General features: G+C 40.3%; 3 protein-coding genes across 5 annotated transcripts in view; 2 read left to right on the forward strand and 1 right to left on the reverse strand.

Annotated features, from left to right (window-relative positions):
* The window catches only part of xpo4 (exportin 4), a 61,552-nt gene extending 46,709 nt beyond the window's left edge, over positions 1 to 14,843 (forward strand). The window contains exons 13-24 of the mRNA XM_028591760.1: positions 206 to 383; positions 2,684 to 2,843; positions 3,639 to 3,808; positions 4,815 to 4,989; positions 7,072 to 7,278; positions 7,893 to 7,979; positions 8,948 to 9,128; positions 9,276 to 9,397; positions 9,482 to 9,612; positions 10,764 to 10,881; positions 11,480 to 11,572; positions 13,198 to 14,843. Coding sequence (XP_028447561.1) covers positions 206 to 383; positions 2,684 to 2,843; positions 3,639 to 3,808; positions 4,815 to 4,989; positions 7,072 to 7,278; positions 7,893 to 7,979; positions 8,948 to 9,128; positions 9,276 to 9,397; positions 9,482 to 9,612; positions 10,764 to 10,881; positions 11,480 to 11,572; positions 13,198 to 13,395 — 1,820 coding nt within the window. The 3' untranslated portion in view covers positions 13,396 to 14,843. The remainder of the gene's footprint in view (positions 1 to 205; positions 384 to 2,683; positions 2,844 to 3,638; positions 3,809 to 4,814; positions 4,990 to 7,071; positions 7,279 to 7,892; positions 7,980 to 8,947; positions 9,129 to 9,275; positions 9,398 to 9,481; positions 9,613 to 10,763; positions 10,882 to 11,479; positions 11,573 to 13,197) is intronic.
* Positions 14,844 to 16,640: 1,797 nt separating this feature from the next.
* eef1akmt1 (EEF1A lysine methyltransferase 1) lies at positions 16,641 to 21,928 on the forward strand. Of its 3 annotated transcripts, none has more exons than XM_028591739.1 (5): positions 16,641 to 16,805; positions 18,040 to 18,242; positions 19,040 to 19,122; positions 20,058 to 20,347; positions 21,205 to 21,928. In XM_028591739.1, exons 2-5 carry the CDS (start codon positions 18,102 to 18,104, stop codon positions 21,333 to 21,335), a joined length of 645 nt encoding a protein of 214 aa, XP_028447540.1. In that variant the 5' UTR covers positions 16,641 to 16,805; positions 18,040 to 18,101; the 3' UTR covers positions 21,336 to 21,928. The 3 variants fall into 3 exon arrangements, with proteins under 3 accessions (XP_028447540.1, XP_028447539.1, XP_028447541.1); XM_028591738.1 differs by having other exon boundaries at positions 18,096 to 18,242; XM_028591740.1 differs by having other exon boundaries at positions 18,100 to 18,242.
* Positions 20,993 to 25,164, reverse strand: il17d (interleukin 17d). The gene is made up of 2 exons (XM_028591737.1): positions 24,257 to 25,164; positions 20,993 to 22,934 (listed from the first exon to the last, which is right to left on the reverse strand). The coding sequence occupies exons 1-2, from the start codon at positions 24,562 to 24,564 to the stop codon at positions 22,595 to 22,597; spliced, it is 648 nt and encodes a 215-aa protein (XP_028447538.1). The 5' UTR covers positions 24,565 to 25,164; the 3' UTR covers positions 20,993 to 22,594.
* Between the last annotated feature and the right edge of the window lie 93 nt (positions 25,165 to 25,257).

Consider the following 25,257-nt stretch of genomic DNA (forward strand, 5'->3'; position numbering starts at 1 on the left):
CAAAAATGAGAAGGTGGAAACATAACATTTGGAGCATTTATGCTTAAAAACATTACAATCAATTTACCTGATCGTTACCTACGGTGATGATGATCTAGTTCTTTTAGGAAATTGTGTATTTTCTGTTAAAATTTTGGAGAAACCTAAAATCAACAAAGTGAACGGACCTTAACATTCCATCTGCATCTGTCTGTGCATCCTCCAGGGTATTTATTAGCAGACGACCCTCAGGGTGAAACCCCGTTGATCCCCTCAGAGGTGATGGAGTTCTCCATCAAACACTCGACAGAAGTGGACATCAATACGACGCTGCAGATCCTCGGGTCACCGGGGGAGAAGGCCTCGTCCATACCGGGCTGCAACCGCACAGACTCAGTCATCAGGTACAGTTTCTGTTGGAGGTTGATATAAAGTTTTGGATTTATTATTTTGTTAAGCACTCACGTGGCTTAGATGGCTACTTAAGTTTTGTCTTCTACCAAACACTTGAAGTCTATAACCGGATACATGAGAGAGTAGTGACAATTACATATAAAAGAAATAAAGTAGTTCACGTTCTGGCAGTTATTTAGTGTCTTATAGGAACCCCACATTTCTAAACCTTCTTTTAGTCTCAAGTTTCAAGAAAGTGAGGTTAAGGCTTTTTATTCTTTCTTCTTCTTTTTGCCATTTAAAAGACCCAACGAGCAAAGACTCAAATAATTTGGGTGGAGGAGCTTTGAAATGTTGTGTGCACTGTGCAATATAGCGTTTTTGGTGTGTTTCTTTACGATTTTTGTTTCTACAATTTGTGGCTGTTGGATAATTTTTCTGGCTAGCAAGGGTTCATGAGCTTTTAAGCAATGTGTTTATCCTATCTGAAGGCTTCGGACGGACTGAGGCTACTGAGAAGTTACTTATTGGTATCTGGCATTGAGAACTGGAAGGTCGACAGCTTGAATCTTCATTCTAACTAAGAAAATCTGTGTAGGTAGGATAAAAAAGGAATTTGACATACAGTGTTTTTCCGTAAACACGTAAGACTGGGTGAATTGTGAAGGTCTCAGGTTTGAATTTGTGCAGCTGAAGGAATGTTTAGCAAAGCATCTGTGAAAACCGGTATGCAGCACAGGTTTGTATGTGATGTATTGACACTAAACCTGACTCAAGGACCAGACAAACTGCTGTCAGATAGATTGTCGTATCAGAAGAGATTGCCCTTCTTTGTATCCAGTAGTCCTTGGATGTTGTTGGACTTCTGTGTGTTATCGGACACTCCACTACCTGCCATTATAAGTTAATAAACAAGGAGAAGACCAGGTGCATTTCCATTCCCAACATTTTTCATTATTGGCACTGTAATGTAATTTGCTCCTACCTCAGGGATGAAAACGTATCTTGTTGGTGAAAGCAGATTTATTTTTTCAACAACAATTAATTGTGCAGCCCGACAGTATGCTACTGTGGTGTTAGAAACGTTGTGCTGTTCAGGGATGTTGGATGTTGGCAGTCGCACTGGATACTTGTGTGTGTGTGTGTGTGGATAATCACAGTGACGACAATAGATAGTCACAGCAGCCAATGACATTGTCTGTTGAAGGTCATTGAGCCCCTGTGTTTCTAGATTGTTCATTATGTAGAGGTGTGTGTGTGTGTGTGTGTGTGTGTGTGTGTGTGTGAAAAGAGAGGGATGACGGCAATGACAGAGGATTGCAGAGACGAGTGGCCGACGGCATCAGGTTTCCTATCTGTGAGTGTCCGACCCCGGCCCCGTAAATGTCAGCGTGGTTTTGTTTTCTGCAAACAATGTGAAACTGTGCACTGTCCTCGACTGAGGGGGGCGGACCTATAAGCTGCTTTAAGCCCTCTGTCTCTCTACCCTCTATATGCTCTGCTCTGTTGTGTGTGTGTGTGTGTGTGTGTGTGTGTGTGTGTGTGTGTGTGTGTGTGTGTGTGTGTGTGTGTGTGTGTGTGTGTGTGTGTGTGTGTGTGTGTGTGTGTGTGTGTGTGTGTGTGTGTGTGTGTGTGTGTGTGCGCGTGTGTGTGTGCGCGCGTGTGTGTGTGCGCTTTGTGAAGCCCACTCCGCAAAAGGCATGAAATAATGACGAAAATCTGAATGAATACTTGAGACATGCATATGCAAAAATACAAAACTTGTATCTTCTAAGTAATATTCATGTTTTAGTTGTCATTATCAATCAAGACGGTTTGTATATAAATCATGGTGGGCCTGTTTTTGCCACATAAAGGTACGAAAGAAGTCTGAAAACAGATATGGGTGAGTGTGGTGTTTGTCTGAAGACTGTTTGTACAGAGGATTACACATTTGTTGACATTTTTGGCCTGCCGTGGGATGATCTGTGCAGATGCCTTGTGGCCACACAGCTGCTGAAACTATACATTCATAATATATTCATTTTATGTTGTGACTGTTGGGTACATTTTGATTTCGAGGCCAAAATTATATAAATTACTGTTCACTCTTTGAATGAAAAGCTGCTCACCCCAGCTGCTTTTATAGTGTCTCTGCTGAGTGCTTTATCTTGTTTGTACTATTTAATCTATTTCCATCTTAATTTCTTTTGGCCTTCTCAACTACTGCCCTCCTGTTCTCATGCCTTTTCACTGTTTTATCTAGTCTCCTTCCTTTCTCCTTATTATAAATTTAAATCCAACTATTCTTTCTTGCGTTCTTCTGTCACAGGTTGCTGTCAGCGGTGCTGCGGACGTCAGAGGTTGAGTCCAGAGCAACGAGAGCAAGTCTGACGGGGCTGCTGAGCCCACAGATGGGAAAGGATATCATGTGGTTCCTCAGACGTTGGGCCAAGACATACCTACTGGTGGACGAGAAACTCTACGAGCAGGTATAAGCTGACGTACCTCCCGTCCAGCGCCCGCATCGTTTAAATAGCAAATGCACCTGCGCCCATTTTTGCGCCCATCTTTGCACCCATGGGCGTGCTGGTCTTAACAGGGAGGTGTGTTCAGGTGCATTCTTGGCATATTGCTATCTTGAGTAGGCGGGAAGTGATCGTGCCATTGACCAACAAAAATCTGGTCGAAAGTAAATAGCGCAGCACTTCATTGTTATTTTAACAGTGAATTAGTAAAATGCGCCTAGGCTCGTGCACTGTGCTCGTTACACACACACAGGGAAGCTCAGCAGCACACAAACATGCAAAAGATTACAAATAAAAATATTACGGTGCAAATCCGCCATCATAATAGCAATGCGCCAAGGTACAAACGCGCCTGGCTTTTAAAGGGAATGGGAGATGACACTGAATGGTTTATTGCATGTTAAGCCCAAAACACACCTATGAATTAATGAAGACACGAAGTACAACCCTTTTGAACCATGCGCCCGGCGCACGGACCCTTTTTCCCGCCGTCAAACTAGCAAAAGTAGATTTGGACACGCCCTAAACGCACCTGAGCCATGCGCTTCAAGCCGTGCGCTTAGATCGTTAAAATAGGTCCCCACATCTTTTACAGTACCATACTATGTTGCACACTGCAGTAGGGCTGCACAATTAATCACAATTGGATATTTTCCTCATATGGTGCAGCCCTATACTGCACTATGTCATAGTAATTTCTTTTCCCCATCATTACAATAAACCAGAGGTTTCTGCTCCAACTGTCTCATCTCGTCTCAGATCAGTATCCCCCTGAGCACAGCGTTTGGTGCAGACACAGAGGGGGCCCAGTGGATTGTGGGATATCTTCTGGAGAAGGTGATCAACAACCTGTCCGTGTGGAGCTCAGAGGCCGAGCTGGCAAACGACACTGTGGAGCTTCTGGTGACCCTGGTGGAGAAGAGGGAGAGGTGAGGAGAGTGGTGGTGCAGAGCTGCAACAATCATTTCATAACTGAAAACAATCTGATTCTTTTATTTATTTATTTTTAAGGAAAAAAAAAGACAAACTTCTCTGGTTTCAGCTACTCAAATGTGAATATTTTCTTTTTTTTTCTTTTTTGATGTTAAACTGAATGTCTTTGGGTTTGGGATTTTTGGTTGCACAAAACAAGACATTAGAAGATGTACTTTGGGTATTATTCACCATTTTATGAATTTTTTTAGACTAAACAATTAGGGCTGCAGCTAACAATAGTTTTCATTATCACATCATATTGATGTATTTATTCTCATAAAAAACGACTCAAACAATTAATCAATTATCAAAATAGTTGGCAATTAATTTAAAAGTTGACAATTAATCGATTAATCTTTGCAGCTCTTCAAACAATTAAGTCCACAGCCGAGATATCCTGACTTTTATTACGTAGTATGTTGTCATAATGCATAATAACTTAATGCAATAATGCAACCAATAGCTTTTCTGCTTGTTTCTCAAATATACTGAATAGTTTTAAACCTTTTGGCTTTCTTTGCTATTATATAGAACAATTTTAAAAGGGAAATCATTGTTTGTTTTTTATTGATATAGTTACCACTTATGTTTTATAAATAAAATAAAATATCAGCTTTTCATGAACTAGGAAATAACGTTTTGGTAAATGAATATGCACTCTATTAGATTATGGATTGGGTTCTCACAACATTTTAAGAAACATTCTTGCATTCAAAGTAAAAACATGGAAACAAACTTATTTGGATTGAGAAGTTTTCCCATTAGAACAGCAAGATGCTGCTTGGCATTACTTTGTTAAAGGTGGTCAAAAATGTTTGGAACTATTGGCTGAGGCCTTCTGGGTAAAAATCATATTGTGCACTATAAGTGCTGATGTTTTTTCAGATTTCTGTGGGGGTCACATTAGACCCTACCACACCACAGACTCTTAGAGACACTGCCTCATCCCCGTCTGTTCAGGGCGAACGTCGTGGTGCAGTGTGAAAGCTGGTGGAACCTGGCGAAGCAGTTTGCCAGCCGCAGCCCACCGCTCCACCTGCTGTCCAGCTCTGTGCAGAGGTCTTTGATGAAAGCTCTGGTCCTGGGAGGCTTCGCTCACATGGACTCTGACGCCAAACAGCAATACTGGGCTGAGGTAACTTGTGTGTTTAACTCTGTACAGTGAAAGATAAGAGCTGAAATGATTAGTTGGTTAAACAAAGATTGGCAAAAGATTATTCTGCAACAATTCCCATAATTGACCATGAAAAAATGCCTCTCTGGTTCCAGCTTTTCAAATGTGAGAATTTTATGCTTTCCTGAGTTTTTTAAGTGTAATATATTTAGGTTTTGCGTTATTGCCAGCTTGGATGCAACATTACACAGGTGTGCTTTCATAATAATAATAATAATAGATGTGAAAGTCATGTCATAGTAATGTAAAATATAAAAAAGTAAGTATTTAAAAACTATTTATCTCTCTCTTCCAGCCTAACATATCTAAACAACACAGAAACACACAAAATAAATTTAAATGACACTGTTTTTACAGTCCCATGATGCTTCCCCCTTGTACTGTAAGCTCAATGTGTGAAACCAGACTATTAAATTCTCTGTGCTAGCAGTTCTTTGGGGCATGGAGACCCACAATAAGTCTGGCAAACATACAGCCTGTAAATGACGTATTTCATTCTATAAACAGAGCAGAAGCATTACAAGAAGAAGAGACAAAACGCCCAGTAGCTCTGCAGATGTGCTTAAAAGATTTTTCTGATTAACTACAGCTTAAGACAACAAAATTGTCTTTTTATCTGTACTTATAACTTAATGTACTCAATGAGTTCAAGATTGTGAAAACGGCAACATCAACAAGTCAGATGGCGGTGATAAACGAGCAGTCAGACAAACAGACAGGTTGTAAACAAATCTCCAGGTTAATTAAGGTTATTTGGAAAATAAATTAAAGGTGAACAGTAAAATTGTCGCTCAAACTGTCCTTTGTAAACATCACGTTTACAGAATGGATTAACTTTGATCCGCCGTACTAGCCACAAGTGTGCTCACGCAGTTTTCCTTTTCCTGTTTTTTTAACTGATAGAAATTATGACATAACTATGAAAATAGTGAACTGAAATTATCCTAAGTCCTTTTTAAAAAATACACACAAAAAAGTCGGTCGTGTTTAGAGTCCGCAGACTCCAGTCAGATTGGAGAAGGAGGAGTGATTGATGTAGTCGATAATATTCTCCCGTGGAGTCTTTCTCCCATGTGTATAACATGATCCTTTTTGTGATCCTAGAGGCCTTTTGTCTTAATAGGCTGACAGTATTAAATGGGGGTGCAAAGCCACAATGACTCCAGAGTAATTATGGGTGTTACGAGTGAGAGACAGCAGCTGTTGGCTTCTGCAGCTGCTTTGTTGGAACTTCGATGGCTCTGTTGGAGAGATGGACCTTAACAACTGATCAAACGCTCCTTTTGTTACATCTCTAAATTCCTCCTCTTTCCTTACATGCACCGAGAAATCACTTTTATCCTCAAGTAGCTCGGGTTTAGTTTGATAGGTAAAGAATGTCATAACTGAGTTCAGATAACAGTTAAAGGCTAAGACCAGTCAGAAGTTCAAGTCTGTTTGGCTGCAGGTCTGTGCAAAGATAGTGTATATATAGTCCTATTACATGTGTTTATTAGCTGCAAAAAAAAGTGAAGATTGCCACTGAAATTTCTCCAGGCTAGTTTAAAATGTTTGGAAACATGAAGTATGTGATGGATGACGTACAGTATGACCCATGTGAACTAGTGCTACACGATATGAAGAAAATATCTAATTGTGATTATTTTGACTTTGATATTGCGATGTGATTCACGATATTGGAGGGAATGATCGTTTTTGTATCATTATTCTCATTTTCATTGAAAATTGAAAACAAAAACAAAATTGAAATTAAAATGATTATAGTGTATTTTTTGCGAGGATCTGTACCAAACAAAGAGGTTTTCTGTAGGATAGGATTTGTAGGCCGGCACATCTCTGCAGCACCACAATACTTGATTCAGATGATTGACACATATTTTTCCTTTGATGAATATTGCGCCCCTCTGCGATTTGGATATTGCACTAGTCCATATTGTGATTTCCATACAATTGCGATTAATTGTGCAGCCCTAATCTGAACACATCTTGGAGTCCATTTTGATTTGTAAATGAACCTGAGACTCCCTGTTTCTGTCCGTCCAGGTGCTTCACCCTCTCCAGCAGCGTTTCCTCAACCTCATCAACCAGGAGAACTTTGCTCAGATCAGCCAGGAGGAAGCCGTCAAAAAGGAAATCGTCGCTACGTTAGAGGCGCTGTGTGGCATTGCGGAGGCGACGCAGATCGACAATGTGGCCGCGCTCTTCTCTTTTCTCATGGACTTCCTGTCCAGCTGCATCGGCCTCATGGAGGTAAGAGCGGAATCAAAGTCGGTGAAAGGCAGCCTGTATGCTGCTGTTCCTGTGTCGTGTTGATTAGATTTGATACGCGGCATTTAACTCAAAGGACAGACCAACGAAACTCTCTTTCCAGTTCAAAGGAATCTTAAAATATCTTTTAACTCTTCAATAAAATTACTACGATGGAAGAGGTCTTCAAACGTTGGTCTGTGTGTAAACATTTGGGATGAAAGGTTCTGTAAATATCTAATATAGTTTAGGGGTTCCCAAACTTTTTCAGCTCAAGAACTAAAATAGAAATTTGGTGTCTGTCTGGGACCCAAACTTACATACACAAACAATTACACATTAAACAAACAAAAATACATCATGAATTGCTGTGACATCTACATTTATAAACTACTGATAAAGAACACAACAAACCCATGCATTTAAAATGCATATGAAATGTACTGCATTGCATCAAATTCACATATCATAGCGTTGTTGCGCATTTATTTAACATTTAATTGGCGACCCAATAAAAAAATGAGTCTGCGACCGAGTTTAGGTCCCTACCCTAACTTTGGGAAAGACTCATCTAGATGACATTCGCGTTTCATGTGACTTCTGCTTTCGTTGCTCAGGTCTACAGCAACACACCCGAGACGATCAACCTCATCATTGAGGTTTTTGTTGAAGTGGCTCACAAGCAGATCTGTTACCTGGGAGAGGTGAGTTAAATGTACTTCCAATGTTATCCCTACAGATATTAGTGTTTTTTATTATGCAGGTAATCATTTGCTGCTTGCCAGAGCAGCTGCTACTGTGCACGTACGTTTCACCCATATGTTGTTCTGCCTCCTGTGGGATGTTCTGTCAATAGTTTTATCTCTCATCAGTTTAATAGTTTAATATTTATTAACAGTCAGTTTTGTTAAAGGCCCTGAACACCCACACAGGCGTTTCCAGTTAACCTGGCTGATCAGCCCTCTTCTCAGGACTGTGTGGGTGTGTATAGACTGATTGACTGACGTCTTCCAGAGTCTCTTGTTAGCTTTGTTTGCTCCTGTTAAGGGCAGGACAGATGACAGCTTTATCATTCTTATTGGTAGAAAATACGTGTGATCTAATAAATTCCCATCCAAGCGCCGGCCCACTTTCAAGCTGAGCCGAGTCGAATCAGCCAGATTAACTGAAATCACCCGTGTGGGTGTTCAGAGGCTTTAAAGAGTTTGAACTGAAATTCATCTTTGGCACTAAGCTGAATAAGATTGTAATTATTGAAACATTTGCGCAACAGAACTGTAATCTGCTTGTACAATGACACAAACATTTAGCGTGCCTTTGCATTCACACATTTTACATGCTGATCTTTTCTTTATAAGCTAAAGAGACAATTTTCCTCAGTTGATTTCTCATTGAAAGGTGTGTGTAACAGACTACAAGAATAACCTAGAGATGATAGACTTTTATCAGTTAATCAGAATTTAAAAAAATATGTCACATTACAGGAATATACAAGATCTTTCAAGTATTAATCAAGAAATAAAATGATGAATTTCAAACCAATGTTGGTGGGAAACAGACGATTTTAAAATTTTAATTTTGTTCACAGAAATCTCAGAACTCATGAATTCTGTGGCTTCAGGTCCGCGTAGCTGTCTGAGACGTTAACTGTCCCTTCTCCCTCCTCATCCAGACCAAGTCCATGAAGCTGTACGAGGTTTGTCTGACGCTGCTGCAGGTCTACTCCAAAAACAACCAGAGCAGGAAGCGAAACGACGCTACAGCAGAGGAGGACCAATACCAGGATCTGCTGCTCATCATGGAGCTGCTCACTAACCTGCTCTCCAAAGAGTTCATCGACTTCAGCGACACTGGTGAGTCGGCTGCATGTTTCTGTCTTTAACTTATAAACTAAGAGGAGAAATCCACAACCAATTAGAGCAGAATACCTCTCCTTCTCCTTGTTCATATTTCCTCAGTTGCTTGAGATTAAAAAATGTTTTAACTGCTGTGTATTCTAGACGATGTGTTTCGCAACCAAGACCAGGGAACACCGGCGTCCAGTCGGACAGTATCGGCAGCAGATGTGGTTCTTTATGGTGTCAACATTGTTCTCCCTCTCATGTCTCAGGACCTGCTCAAGGTAATCATGGATGTTTTTTAGTGCTTGATCTACGATGACATGTTGTGAGAGCTCCTGCTGATCTTGTTCACGTTGTTTTCCCAGTTCCCCTCCCTGTGTAACCAGTACTACAAGCTCATCACCTTCATCTGTGAGATCTTTCCAGAAAAGATCCCACAGCTGCCTGAAGACCTCTTCAAAAGCCTCATGTTCTCCCTGGAGCTGGGAATGACCTCGTATCCTCCCACTGACCAAACAGACTCTTGAATACTAGTATACTAACAAGTTGTTATCAAGATTTGTACTACTATTTTCTTTTTTATTGTGTTCTCCTACTGGTGCTTGTTTTGAAAACATTTAATATGTGAGAACTTTGACTTCTTTTGTTAAATGGAAAACCTGTTAAAGTGCTCATATTATGCTCATTTTCAGGTTCATAATTGTATTTAAAGGTTATATCAGAATAGGTTTACATGGTTTAATTTTCAAAGCACTGTATTTTTGTTGTACTGCGCGTTGCGGCAGCTCCTCTTTTCACCCTGTGTGTTGAGCTCTCTGTTTTAGCTACAGAGTGAGACATCTCACTTCTGTACCATCTTTGTTGGGAGTTGGACATGCGCAGTACCTAGGTAAGGACTACTAGCCAGTCAGAAGCAGAGTATGAGGGAGTGCCACGCTAGCAGCTAGGCGAGCATTATAACGTGTGTTACAAAGTGACGCACATTTGTCTCTGAAGTAAAGGCTGGACTACAATAGAGCTGTTTGGAGCAGTTTGCGAACAGTGTTTTCTGTTGGAGATGGTAAGTCCCTTTGGGGTGGACTTTGGGCTTTTTCACTTTGTAAACCTATAATGTGCACAAAAAAGATATATAACACAATAAAGGAAAGAGAAAAAGCATAATATGAGCACTTTAAAAAATAAAAATATGCACCACAGTAAGGTATTGAAACACAGGTATTGCATCAGCACTAGGATAATAACATTTAAAACCATACCCAGTTCCAGGAGCCATTTTTCAAGTAAACAGTCTTTCAAAGTCACCATGGTTTATTGGACATCTATCACATTATTTTTGGACGGGTTTAAAAGTATAAAAGTATATTTAATAATGATGTTTGCTTTAAAAAAGTCATTTTATGCTGTAAAGTTGCATGTGCTTGGATTTAGATAGGATATATATTTATAATAGTCCAAATCTGAAAATGTGGCTGCAGCAGAGAAGAGAATTACCATCTGACAATAATTTACTGAATTTACGGGTCCTCAGTGTTATTCTTGCTTCCATCTGGAGCTGCCAGTTTGCTCGGTGCAGCTGTGTATGAGCCTGTATGAGGCAGAAACGAGCTAATTACAATGTAGTTTCTGCTCCTTAACGTCTGTTTTCAGGATGAGTTCAGAGATCAACCAGTTGTGTTTGGAGGCTTTGTCTCCTCTGGCTGAGCAGTGCGCTAAAACCCAGGAGAAGGACACGCCACTCTTTATCGCCACCCGTCATTTCCTCAAGGTATAGCACACCATCATTTTCACCACAATAAAACATGTAAATATAATGATAAAATACATACAAAACACAATTTCAGATTTATTTTTAAGTCACATTTGAGCAGGTAAGTTTAAATATTTAAAACTCTTTTTAACTGCTCTTGTAGTAAAGGAATAGTTTGAAAGTTTGGCATACGTGCTTATTCTCTTTCCAAGAAATCACTGCGCACGGCCAAGAAATCGTCCAGCACATAATCTCCCTCAAAAGTACAACATGTCAGTTTTTGGACAGAGCTAGGCTAGCTGTTTCCCTGTTTCCAGTATATTTACTAAGCTTGACTAACCAGCTGTAGCTTCATATTTGCTGTGCAGACATTAGAGTGGTATTTTATCTAACTCTTGGCAAGAAAACAAATAAGTGCGCTTGCCAAAATGTTGAATGATTTATTTAAGAGTGTTGTTTTTTTAAAGCTAGAATGGGAACAGTATGAGTTGTATGTTGATGCTATGTGCTGTTGAACTGTAGAATTCATGCTCTTGCAATACTATTTTGGATGTACTATTTTGCTTTATAATAACTTTCCTTTGCACACCGGGTACTCTGCCCTCTGTGTCTCCAGTTGGTGTTTGACATGCTGATCCTGCAAAAACACAACACAGAGATGACGGTGGCAGCAGGAGAAGCACTCTACACACTCGTATGCCTTCATCAGGTGAGTGAATAACATCAGCATTTATAAAGTTGTCCTCTGGTCAACTACAGACTTATTGCACTTGAAACCCACCATCAAGTAGTTGTCCGTTTTGGAGAGAATTCAATTTTAAAAATATGGTCAGGTTTTTTATAACTCCAAACATTAGGAAGGAAACTGTATGTAACCAGCAACCATGCTGGAGAATATGTGGACACATGGATGTAGCCCATATGGATATTTTTTGGTCTTGCCAAAAGATAATAGGATATTGGGATAAAATATGGCGGGGTTTAAGAAAAGTTATAGGATACGAGATACCCAAGTCTTGTAAGGTACTTTATCTGGGAAATTTGACACAAGATATAATTCAAAAAGAGGATGAGTATCTTGATAAAGTTCTGCCATCAGCAAGTAAAAAAGCCATAACAAGGTTATGGTATAAAGCAGAACCCCCGACCGTGGAGCAGTGACACAATTTCAGGAAAAATGGACAGATTATAGAACACAGCAAGAGGCAACATGGCATCATGACTTTGCGTAAACATACACGGCACTTTCCTAAAGCCAAATGGCGTGTTATTTGTACGCATTTTGAGCTATCCACGTGTATGTCTACGCTGTATACAGAACAACATAAAAAAAAAAAAGTTTAGGAAAAGAACACTGGGAAAGGCTTTAGTAACACAAAAAAGCGAAAAGAAAAAAACAGCTGAAAATCGCCACACGCAGGAAGCGATCCCGGCTTTCCTGGGTCAAAGTCCTGTGTTTTACCCATCCACCACCCAAGCCAACCTCCCTACGCGGACTTAGGTCCCTTTATACTACTCGCTAGGGCGAAAATTCACTCGTAATGTAGGTCAATGGCAGGCGAATTGCGTTGATAAACACGTTAAAAAGCGATTATGCGTCTTGATAACACGCCAAAATGGCAGACGAATTGGCGTGTCATACATACACCACTTTTTGAGATCAGTCTGCAAGAGGACACCACCATCACCACTGGACAATAAGGACACTGATATGTGAATAATTGCTTTGTGGAGTGTGTAAAATCTGACACTGTAACTGTTGACAGAAAATTTTAATAAAAAAAAAGAAACCCACCATCAAGTAGTTGTCCGTTTAGACGTTTCTTGCTTACGTTTAAATGCTCCTAGTTGGTGACCCAGCAGTAACTTTGCTTTGCTGGCAACCTAAACTGTTAAAATATAGCATGTCAAATGTCTTCACAAGAAAAGGCATCCTCCTATTTGTGGTCCAGGTTTAAATATGACTTTATATTTATAAATATTTAAAAACTCACTCCTGGTTTGATAAAACTGAAGCAAATTTGAGATTAAAACACGACTTGTTTTCGTCCAGAATTATTTCATAAGTCAAACGAAAACACTGGAAAATTGTCATGCAATTATATAATTTAACTTAATTAAGTATATACATTAATTCTATTAAATGAGGGCTGAGCTGCCCTCATCAGCAACAGGAGGCAGAATGGAAATGACACTAAAAGCCCTCTTGTGGCCGATCTGTGTCATAGCACACTCTAAAGCTAGAGTAGCACAAAATAAAGTTCTGTGTTTTTACGTGTTGTGAACAGACGAAAAAAAGAAATAACAACAACTTGTTTGTTTTTCCTCCATCAGGCGGAGTACTCTGAGCTTGTGGAGACCCTCCTCTCCTCGCAGAGAGACGCCGTCATCTACCAGCGGCTGGCCGACGCCTTCAACACCCTGGCAGCCAGCAGCAGGCCGCCCACCATGGACCGCAAGCAGAAGGTCGCCTTCCTCAAGAGCCTGGAGGAGTTCGTGGCCAACGTGGGCGGACTGCTTTGCATGAAATAACCACTGGAAACGGCCTCCGCCTCAGATCTGTTTTTTTTCTTTCTTTCTTTTTAAAGCAACCATTCAAAAGACCCCCCCCTGCTTCGTCCCTAAGAACTATGGGTAGAAGAGGCCGCTGGAAGCCTCTGAGGACCTCGCTTTCTCTCTACTCGCTGAGGGATCCATCTCATGCCTGAATGTTTACCCGGTTTTCACCTCCTCGGATTCCTTTTTAGTTTTATTTTATCCCCCTGCCTCTCCAGTCCAGCACGATTGACAGACTTGATGATGATGTGGTAACCATGGAGACTGAACTGCAGAGCAGACGGACTCAGTCAGAGGATCCCCTCCCCATGTTGACTTACATGGCGGAGCACTGACCATCATGACGACGAGAGGAGTTTGGAGCAGTAGCTGATGATGTTGACGCTGTTGTCCTCCCCCTTTTGTACCTGGAGGCTACACACACACACACACACACACACACCCACCGCAACATTGGGGGTCAAACAAGTCTTGAAAATTAAAGACGTTTTTTCTTCAGTGTGAGGCTTGTAGTTGAAAGTGTTAGAGAGTATTATATGGGCCATTTTGTGTCAAGAATGCCATAGCAATCACACACACACACACACACACACACACGCTGCCCCAATCCTTCCTAGAGTGCCTTTTATTTTGGTGAATGTGCTGTGTGTGCGCGTTTCAACTGACAACAAACTGTGCCTGCCATTTGCCAAGAATACAGCGGATACACACACACACACACACACACACACACACACACACACACACACACAAACACACAATCCAAAAACGCACTTGCAGGCCCGGCTGTCTTTGGGGTTGCTTAACCATGCAGCACAGGAGGGCGTTTGTTTGTTGGCGTTGACAGAAAACCAAAATCAGTTTCACTAAAAGGTGTAAATATATATATATATATATATATATAATGTTTTCAAACCAGAAACCACAAGAAATGTTTGTTCAAAGACAAAAAAAAAAAACCATGACTAAAATGTTTTTATATGCCAGTTAGACGGCAGGAAGAATTGTGCGAGTTCAACATTGTATGAATTCAGATAAAGAGGGAGAAACTTCCTCGATTTTGACCTTTTGCGGTTTGACATTTTTTTCTCTTATTTGAATCGTAGTATTATGTCCCAGGGTCCTCCCTCCGGACCCATGAAGGCTCGATGAAGGATCGGGCCTCTAAAGTTTAGCAGATTTAATTTCAGTAGTATTTTTCTACAGCTGCACATCCAACGTATCACTCTTCGACACACACTGGATTGAAGCAGAGACTGTTTGAGCTGAAGGACAGCAATTACAAACCAAATAAAAAGGAGCAGAGCCACTTGTTGAAGCATTATGTTGGAGACCTCCTCGTTCAGAGCACTATCCTGGTTATTGTAGAACGGCTGTTTTGTTAATGAAGTGTAAAAGTGTACATAAACTTATTGTATAAAATGTTCTGGGCTCTGCAGTTTCCTTTGTTATGTTTATCTACTTCAGTAAGATATAAAGTTGTTGAATATTCTTTTAATCACCAAATATTTGTTCTGCCAGATACAGTGAATGGTCAGCTATTCTTCAAGACAAAGGAAATTTAGTGGTAAAGACAGTGGAGGAAGTATTTAGATTCTTAACTTAAGTAAAAGTACTAATACCACTCTGTAACTACAAAATGCATTCCCTGCTGAAAATGCTTGTGAATGTTGAAAAGCTAAATTGCTAAAGCTAAACTGGATTGCTGGCATAATTGCGTAAGAATAAGGTGAAGTAGTAAGAATAGTTGGAAAAGTGCAAATTGTTTTAATTAGTATGAATTTCATTGAAATGTTTAATAATACCAAAATGTATTAAACATTTTTTTTTTTTTTTTTTTTTTTTAAGAAAGAAAATATCATAGTCTACAATAGGTACCAATACAATAGGTCTAAAGAAGTCATAGCATAGTATGTCGAAAGAAGTCCTACAAAAGTCATAGTATAGTATGTCGAAAAAAGACATTAAAAAGGTCTTTGTATGGGGTGACCTCTAGCTCACCCAGTAAGAGCGTGCCCCCCCATGTTGGCTGATTCCTGCAGCGGCACGGGTTTGAATCCGACCTGCTGCCCTTTGCTGCGTGTCATCCCCCATCTCTCTACCCCTTTCATCGCTAGCCACTGTCACTGTAATAAAGGGAAAAGCCCCAAAAAATAATCTTTAAAAAAAAGTCTTAGTATAGTATGTAAAAAAAGTAAATGTATAGTATGTCTGAAAAAAGTGATAAAAACTTCATGGTATAGTATGTCAAAAAAAGTCATTGTAAATCGAAAAAAAATCATAGTATAGTATGTCGAAAAAAGTCATACAAAAATCATAGTATAGTATGTCATAAAAAGTTTGAAAAAGTCATAGTATAGTATATTGAAAAAAGTGATTAAAAAAAGTAAATGTAGGAAGTCATGAAAAAGTCATAGTATAGTATGTAAAAAAAGTCAATGTATAGTATGTTTGAAAAAAAGTGATAAAAAAGTCATGGTATAGTATGTGATGGTATAGTATTTCGAAAAAAGTCATCATATATCGAAAAAAGGCATACAAAAGTCATAGTATAGTATGTCATAAAAAGTTATAAAAGGTCATAGTAAAGTATGTCGAAAAAAGTCATAGTATGTAAAAAAAAATGTATAGTATGTGAAAAAAAAGTTATAGTATAGCTTGTCGAAAAAGCCATTAAAAAGTCATAGTATAGTATGTTGAAAAAAGTTTTTAAAAAGTCAATGCATAATATGTCATAAAAAGTCTTTGTAAAAAAAGTCATATAGTATGTCATAAAAAGTCATAATTAAAGTCATGTTATGTCGGGAATTTCTTTTTTTAAAGTCAATGTATAATATGTCATAAAAAGTCATATTTAAAAAGTCATAAAAAAATCTACATATAGTTTGTCGAAAAAAGTCATAAAAAAATCCTAGTATAGATCAAAGTCATAATATAGTATATCGAAAAAATTCAAAAGTCCTAGTATACATCAGAAAAAAAAAATCCTAGTATAGTAAATATGTGGTGTATTCCACCACTGCATCCAACGCCACATATTCCAAAACGACTTTCACTCCATCCATCCATCCATCTTCGTCCGCTTATCCGGTGTCGGGTCGCGGGGGGAGCAGCTTTCACTCGATTCTTCCAAATATTTGATTTCCTGAAGATCAGTATACTGTACCTAAATTAGCGCGGTCGACTTTTTTGTCCCTTTTCAAGAACCGTACTATCTGGTATATGTCATCAATCTGCGACTCCTCACCAATGCTCCTCACATGTTCACGTCAATACATCCGTGGTTCACGTTCTCAACACCGTAGCCTACAGTATAGTCGGAGACGGTTTATGGAGGATCTTTGGTGAAGTGCACAACGGGACCAGTTTCTGATAAGTAATAAGTGGTATGTTCAGTTTAGTACTTTATTTTAAAAACGCGTGACCTTTTTGAGTGTGGTAACAATCGGCTACTTTATCAGTGGAGTTAATTGTATTAAATCGGCAGTTTATTTACAGAATAGGGCACTATCGCCGCTGTCTGTCACTCATTCATCTGTCAGCAGTGATGGAAGAAGAACTCAGATCTTTTAGTAAAAGTAGCAATACTAGTGTAGTAGTCCTGCCTTAAAATGTGAGAGACAACGCGATGACGTGACATCTAAGCAGAAGCAGAGGGAGTATGTGGTGTAAATATGAAATTAAAAAATGAAATTCTGAAAATATCTTAATATAATGGTTGTTGTAACTTGATGCAAACATGAGATGGAGAAAGCAAGAAATAATAGACCAGGAAACGTTTTGTGTTTGTATGGATATTCATACTTTATTTAGCCAGTGCGAATTATGAAATGTTCAACTCGGAATTGTTTTGAACAAATAATATAAGTAGTTGAAACCAATATCACAATATTAAAATACTTATCGATAATATTTTCATCTTGTAAATGTTTGCAAAATCGCAAGTTTGATGCAGTCAACAGTGATCCAATGGTTTGCTTTGAATAAGAAAGACATCTTCAAATATGTCAAAGTAAATCTTAAATACCTTATTTAGTCAGTGGTTTGCTAACAGGTTTTTGTAAAGCTGTGATGGGTTTGATCATGTCCAGTCTACTGCAAGTAAATAAATAATAACTGAGTTCATATAGGGTTGGGCATCGTTTGGATTTTAACAATTCTGATTCCAATTCTTCCTTTTGATTCCGGTTCGATTCTTTGAGGGGTGGAGTTGAAACGGGTCACATGCCTATTTTCCCAAATAAGAGGAAGGTTTTATTTTCATTCAGTGGTGGTTTGCAGTTTTACCGGGCTTTTTCAATGTAAAATAAAGCCACACTGCATAGCGCTGCAACACAACAAGCTCCTGGCTGCTTCTGAAACCAAAAGTTGCGCATCTTCAATCAGGAAGCGACGATCAGATTTGAAACCAGATCCTCTAAACGATTCCAAACGGTTCCAATAAAGAAACGATTCTCCTGGAATCGTAATTTTTAAACCGATTCCAAGCAGGAATCGGTTCTCGATGCCCAATCCTACATATATAGTGTACCTATTTGTAATGTATCGAGTCATCCACCGGCTTAAATTAACCAGTTACAATGTAATCAATAATTTTAAAAAAAGTTATTTTGGTTCCAGGTTTTCTGGTCCTTCATTCTTAAAGAACAGCTGTTCCTCTCCTCATCTTCCTCCAGTCAGACATGAGTGACAGCAGCGACGATGACGTCCCGACGCTGTCGGCTCACACTCTGGCCGCCCTGCAGGAGTTTTACAACGAGACCAGCGAAGCCAGCGCTCCGCCATCAGACCAGTTTGCTGTGGGAGCAGTGGACGAGGACTGGGTGAGTTGATTGGTTTTAGTGACAGGAGACCGAACTCTGCATCGGTTCTGTTTATTACCAACGCCAAGGAGGTTGCGTTTTGGGCTCAGTCTGTCTGTTTGTCAGCAGGATTTCGGGAAAACGACTTGCCTGATTTTCATGAAACTCTGTGGAAGGGTGTAGCAAGGGCCCAGGACGAACCCATTACAATTTGGAGCAGATCCGAATCACATAGCGGATCCACAAATTATTTTTCATGGGCATTAGTAACCAGTGGCGGGGCGTGCCCTTTCCACTAGGTGGGGCTACTGCTCTGTGTATTTTGGCTGTCTCAGTAACAGCTCCTCTTCCTCCACCCCAACTGCACATCTGAAATCCTTTCCTTACCTCCTTCTTGAGAATTTTTTTTTTTTTTGTCTTCTGGCAACTGACAACTTTTGATGGGAATAAGTAAAAAAACATTTTATAGACTAATTAATGGGTTTAATAGAAAAATGAATGAACAGATTAACAGGTAATGAATGTCAATCATACTGTACAATGCAGCCCTAAAGAAAATGTTGTTTTTATAAATCCGTTAAATCATTTTGTAAACTTTAAAATGTCAGTATTGGCATCAGATCAATAATGCTCTTATTTCCGGTTCAAATATTAATGTTACTTTTTTTTACGTTCTCACTTTTATTTCAGCTTAACGTTGGTAAACTAGACGAGTGGGGTGTGTGTAGAAGCATGCAGCACTGCAGTCGGATTAAAAGATTGAATGTTGATTCGGTCACACATGGTCAGAGTCCGAGTGATATTTCTGTTTCCACCAGCGGATGAGTCAGTTCTGGTACAGTGACGAGACAGCAGCTCAGTTAGCTGAGGAGGTCGTACGTGAAGCTGGAGAGGGAGGCAGGTAAAAGTACACACACACACACACACACACACTTATAGTGCGTTTCATTATCTTTGTGGGGAGCCGTCATTGACATAATGCATCCCTAGTCCCTTACCCTAACCTTAACCATCACAACTAAATGCCTAACCTTAACCCTTACCCTAACCTTAACCATAACCTAATTCTAACCCTAATCCTACAACCAAGTCTTAACCCTCAAACAGCCCTTTAAACTTGTGGGGTCCAGCATTTTGGCCCCGCAAAGCTGTTCGGACCCCACAAGTATACTGGAGTCCCGTTTTTTTGGAACCACAAATCTAGTTAAACAAGAGCACACACACACACACACACACACACACACACACACACACAAACAAACGCACACATTTTTAGAGCTGTGGTTCTCAGCCCAGTATTCACAAAATCAAAAAGTAAGGTCAGGAGACAATAACAAGTTTCAAAATCAGAAACGAACATAGAGTGTAAGCAGTGGTGGAAAGTACTTGGATCCTTTACTGCAGTAAAAGTACTAATACCACACTGAAAATACCCCACGACAAGTAAAAGTCCTGCATTCAAAACCTTAACCGTGATTAAACCGTAATCAGCAAAATGTAGCTGACCCAAGAGGCTTTTTAAAGACTTTATTTAGCAGTTTCCCAGATATGTAGCCACACCTCGGGCGCCACTTGTTTTCGAGAATAATATGAATGAGAGATTCAGAATAATGTGTGTTGTGTTTACATTTCTTATTTAACCCCCAGCCTGTCTTGTAGCTGCATTGCATCCTGATCTACCTTCTGATATTGTGGGTGTAGAAACTGGTTTATCTCTGTTCTGTGACGAATGGATTCTGAGAATTCAACCAAATCGCAGCAAAGCACAACCAGAAATTTAAGCTTCGTCTTTCGACCTGTTTCTGACTGAGTTTACATGTCTCTTTCTACCGGCAGCATAGCGTGTGTGAGCGCGCCCAGCGTGTACCAGAAGTTGAAGCAGGGTGTGGTTGAAGGCTCGGACCGGGTGTCTGCCGTCGTGTTGGAGTACGACCGCCGCTTCGCCATCTACGGCGAGGACTTCATCTTCTACGACTACAAAGAGCCGCTGGCTCTTGTGGCCAACGTGGCTCCTCAGAGCTTCGACGTGGTCTTGGCCGACCCGCCATACCTGTCCGAGGAGTGTCTGAGCAAAGTGGCCGAAACCATCAAGTACCTGAGCAAAGGCAAAGTGCTGCTGTGTACAGGTGAGAGGAGGAGCTCTAATGTTGGCCAGTTTGTATCTCTCATGTATTATTATTGTTACGTTATAAAGTCACCGAGAGTTTTAATTACTTTATTTACTGCTAAATAGCTTATCTTGTAATATATCAATGTGTTAGTTGATTTATATTTTGTATTACCGGTAATCAAAATCTGTAAATTAACTAAAGCTGCCAAATAATAAAGTACAACATTTGAGAATGTAGTGGAAGTAAAAAGTAGCATAACATGGAAATAACTAGAGATGGTCCGATACTATTTTTTGCTTCCCGATAACGATTCCGATACCTGAACTTGCGTATCGGCCGATACCGAGTACCGATCCGATACCAGTGTGTCATATATTTTATTATGTTTTAACAGCTGTATACTACTATCCCTGTATGGATGTGATATTATTTCTATCTTTGTTGTCGGTCTGGCTCAGGTTAAACTCTTTGTGAAACATGAACAAACGCAAACAATGAACACCACAGAACTTTCTTTTATTATCCAGTTTGACAGTCTAACGGAAAAAGAACATAAATAAACTACTTTAACGTAGATTTTATTTATTTTTTATTACGTGGTATTGGATCGGTGCATTAACTCCAGTACTTCCCGATACCGATACCAGCGTTTTAGGCGGTATCGGAGACGATACTGGTATCGGTATCGGACCATCTCTAGAAATAAGTACCTTGAAATTGTACTTAAGTAAATCTACTTAGTAACATTCCACCACTACTCTTTACACCTACATTTTAGTGAAAAAAAAAAAAAGTGAGCAACAACATCGTACTTTGCTGTGTTTTCAGCAGCTTTTTTGCATCACATGTTTGTGTCCCATTTTGTTCTACAGGAGCCATCATGGAGAAATTCGCCAAAGACCTTCTGGATGTAAAAATGTGCAGCTTCCTGCCAAAACACAACCGAAGCTTGAACAATGAGTTCCGCTGTTTTGTCAGCTATCCGTCTGGCCTGCTGTCCTGAACCTGCGGAGGTCTGATGAACACTTTGACTGTTGAGAGCAGAAAGAGCCTGATGGAGGGAGGACATTCTCCAGCACAGTGCTGTTAGTTCTGTGGTCCTCTACTGGTGAAGAATGAAGGGATGCGTTAACAATGCAGTGAAGGTGGACATTTTCAGGTGCTCAACGGCACCTCAGTGGTGGTAATGAGAGAGGGGCACGCACTGTTGTTTTACTTTCCCCACCTAGATCTATCCTGGCAACAACTTTCCGTTCACAAGCTCGCTTTTCTAACCCTTAGGCCACCACTCCCCATACGCATAGGCTTGGTAACCCATGTTAAATTGATTGACATTAATTTTGGTTAATAGTTTGTTGGTAATCGATAAAAAAAAAAAAAAAAATTTATGCAAATCATCTGGAATATTTGTTGTTTTGATGACGAGTTATTATTAAAGTGGGTCAGAATGAATGAACTTGCAGTTGTATTTCAACATCAGTAGGTGGCAGCATTGATTAATAATGAGGCATTTTATTCCATTGGTCAATATTTGTTTGTGTTAACTTTGTTGGTCCACCCAAATTACAAATAAACACATTCTCATTTATTTCTCTATCCATTTTGATATTTGTGGTTTTATTTGTCCAGGTTTGGAGATATCCGTCTGAGATTTCTGCATCCACCCCAATACGATGAAGGAAAGTTTTTGTGGGGCAGAAATCTCAGATACATTTCTCAAAACCTGAGCATAAAAAACTCAAACTATCTGCATTACTAGATACAAGAAGTAAGTGAAATATATTTTTCCGTACTGTCATGTAATGTCATAGTGAACTTCAGAGTTTTCATCTAGTCTTCTCTGGATTTTTAGGCGTATTCTCTTGAGTCCTGCCAATACAATACAATAACTTTGAATTTTGTATTCTTAAACAACCGTAGTCAAGACATCAGTAAGTTTGGGTCCAAAGGGTGTCCTAACCAAGCCAAGAATGTAAGCAGGCCAAATAAGTATTATTTGAGAGCAAACTAGACAACAAACTACGTCCTTCTTTGCTTCCAGATGAAAAACCTTTCCCAAAGATGAACAGAGATGTCAATCAGTACCTCTGTACTGAACCCTTCATCATGCAAATCTATAATGTGTGCTTGATTAGGGACAGTAACGGGGCCTTCTACTTTACAGGTATATTCCCCTCAATTGATAAGTGTCAGTGGGGAAAGACGAAGACCAAAAAATGTGTGTCAGGTGTAAAAAAAAAAAAAAAAACAGTCCAGCTTCCTTCATACTTTCTTTGCCGCAGAGACGAGCTGTTTGGCTTTGGCCTTGGCTTTGGTTTTGACCTCTGATCTCTCCAGGCTCTGGTTGCTGTTCTGGCCGTCCCTCTTCTTCTCCAGCAGCGGCACACAGGTGCATCCCACAGCGATGGAGACGTAGACCTCGGCGTACGAGTGGCGGCCGCCGAGACAGGAGCCCGCTCTTTTCAGGATGACCGAGGGAGCGTAGACCGGAGTGCTGCGGTACTGGTCACTCTCCCCACCGTACGGTCCGATCAGGCAGCCCTTACACAGGCAGTAAGCCTCAGGGAGGTAGCGGGGGTACCTTGCCGGGTCGTACGAAATTCTGAAAAAATTAATTAAACATGAGTTTTCCTTTGCAAAATCAGAGTTTATATTCTTTAAGCGGATTGCTGCCTTCAACACTGTTAAAGGTCCCATAGCATGAAAATTTCACTTAATTAGGTTTTTTTAACATTAATATGAGTTCCCCCAGCCTGTCTATGGTCCCCCAGTGGCTAGAAATGGTGATAGGTGTAAACCGAACCCTGGGTATCCTGCTCTGCCTTTGAGGTCCTAAGGAGCAAGGTTACCTCCCCTTTCTCTGCTTTGCCCGCCCAGAGAATTTGGCCCACCCATGAGAGAGAGAGAGAGACATCATGGCTTTCAAACGAGCAAAGTGGCAGTTGGTCAAGGCCACACCCTCCACTATTCTTTTCAGAAATTAAGACAATTAGGTGACTGACATCAATTGTCAGTTTTTGCTGCTACAGCCCAAAGTCAATCTTTTTTTCAAATCTGAAGCATGTTTAATGGCAAGCACTTGAAGCCAGAAGAGATATACTGAAGGTCATACAGTAGAATGAAACTAATGCAACACAAAAAAGGTAAAAACTAAATACGGTTTGCTCTGAATTTAGAATGTACAGTGATTACATTCCTGATTTTCCACAACACTTTTAAATGTTTAATTTAACGTGTTTTGTTTTTTTTAAATCAAAGGAGTGCTGTATGCCAAAATGAGTTAGTGTCTGGCCAAAAATGCACTTTCTGTCACATCACATAAGAAGTGAGTTTAACATTATTGTTAAAGTTTTGTACTGGCTGTGGTGTAAACCTTTTGTAGACCATGAGGTTTCTTTTAATGTTCTGTAAATTAACATAATTCTTTAATGGCCTAAATTGAGATTTGTTTTTGCTGTTTGTTAAATAATGTATTTACAAGGAAATCTAAAATATTCCCAGTGGCTATACTTGTTTTGAAAAAGCAACCCATTAAAACATTCAGCAAAACTTACCGCACTTAATTTGCAATGCAACATTTCTGATGTTAGTTTTTCCAGGCACAGTTGTTTGTAGTTATGGTTATATTATACATTTGGTGTTACAGTAATTCTGCCCGTGAAAGTTTAAATACACACTAAACGCTACAATAGATACTTGTGTATCCAAAGCTGAACGAGTTGTGACAAAATATTAAAGTTTTGTTGAAAGTTTGGACATTATACATTGCAATATTTAACTGTTTTACTTTCCAATAATAAAAACACATGTTGGTGTTTCCAGTTCAAAGTATTTTTTTGCAAATACACATTAATGCAACGTAATTTATAGAATAGATCACAGCGCAAATTGCAATTTAACATTTTAAGTTGCACCTGCTCTCACCTGTAGGCCCAGGGGGAGATGCTGAGCAGGTTGACCGGGAGGCGGGTCTTGCTGTCGGTCGGGGACCGTGCGGTGGTCGGGCACGTCAGGTTGAGTTTATCCTGCGGCTCCAGCTCCAGTGCGTGGTGGAAAGCACTCATCACTCCTACCGAGAGCCGACCGAACATCTGCTCCAGGATCTCCTCCGGTAGGTCCAGGCAAGACCGGACCCTGGTGGCCTTTTTTCGTACCCGTCCCGCTCCGGTCGGCCAGCCCAGCAGCAGCACAGCCAGGTGCAGCAGCAGCAGGACGCGGATCCGATGCGGCATCACTGTGCGCTTCTCGGTACAGTGCTGTGCCAAAATGCGTATATCCACTGAAAAAGGGTTTCTCAGCGCGCTCTTAACGCCTTCGCCTTTCTTCAAATGCGACAAGTAGAATAAGAGAACCCAATGGCCTCCGTTAATGACAGCGTTTACCGTAAACAGATTACTTTCATTGGTTATAATCCAATGAAATGTTGGAAGCGTTGGGGAGTCAGCAGCAGGCAAACAGCCCACAGTCGAGGCTTGGAAACCGAGGAACAGGCGCGCTGCCAGGGAAACTGCGAAAACATGTCTGGTACACCACGTCCACAGTGTCGTCAAGAGTAATAATTGCCTCAGAATTAGAAATAATGACCGAGTTGGAGGTTTCACACCTGCTGCTTTCTGTTTAAGAAGATAAAAATGCCACCAAGACTGTTTTCCTGGTGCTTTTCTCCACCGAGGTATGCGGAAAATCCGATGGAAGCGTTTGTATGTACAGGAACAGGGGTTCCAATGCGATCAGAACGAGTCTAAATCAAACTGTACCGACAGATAAATTACCCTCGTAGACATCCAGTAATAAAAGAAAGAGGCCAGCGTTCATGAGAGCAGCTCCTGACGGGAGTGGGATGTCCAGACTACTGGCAATGTGTGGAGCTTGGCTTCACACCAGAGTCTACTTCACTTAAAGATAAACTGGATCCAGTTATGTCC

The sequence above is a fragment of the Perca flavescens genome, chromosome 11 (genome assembly GCF_004354835.1).
Source record: "Perca flavescens isolate YP-PL-M2 chromosome 11, PFLA_1.0, whole genome shotgun sequence".
Classification (NCBI taxonomy): Eukaryota; Metazoa; Chordata; class Actinopteri; order Perciformes; family Percidae; genus Perca; species Perca flavescens.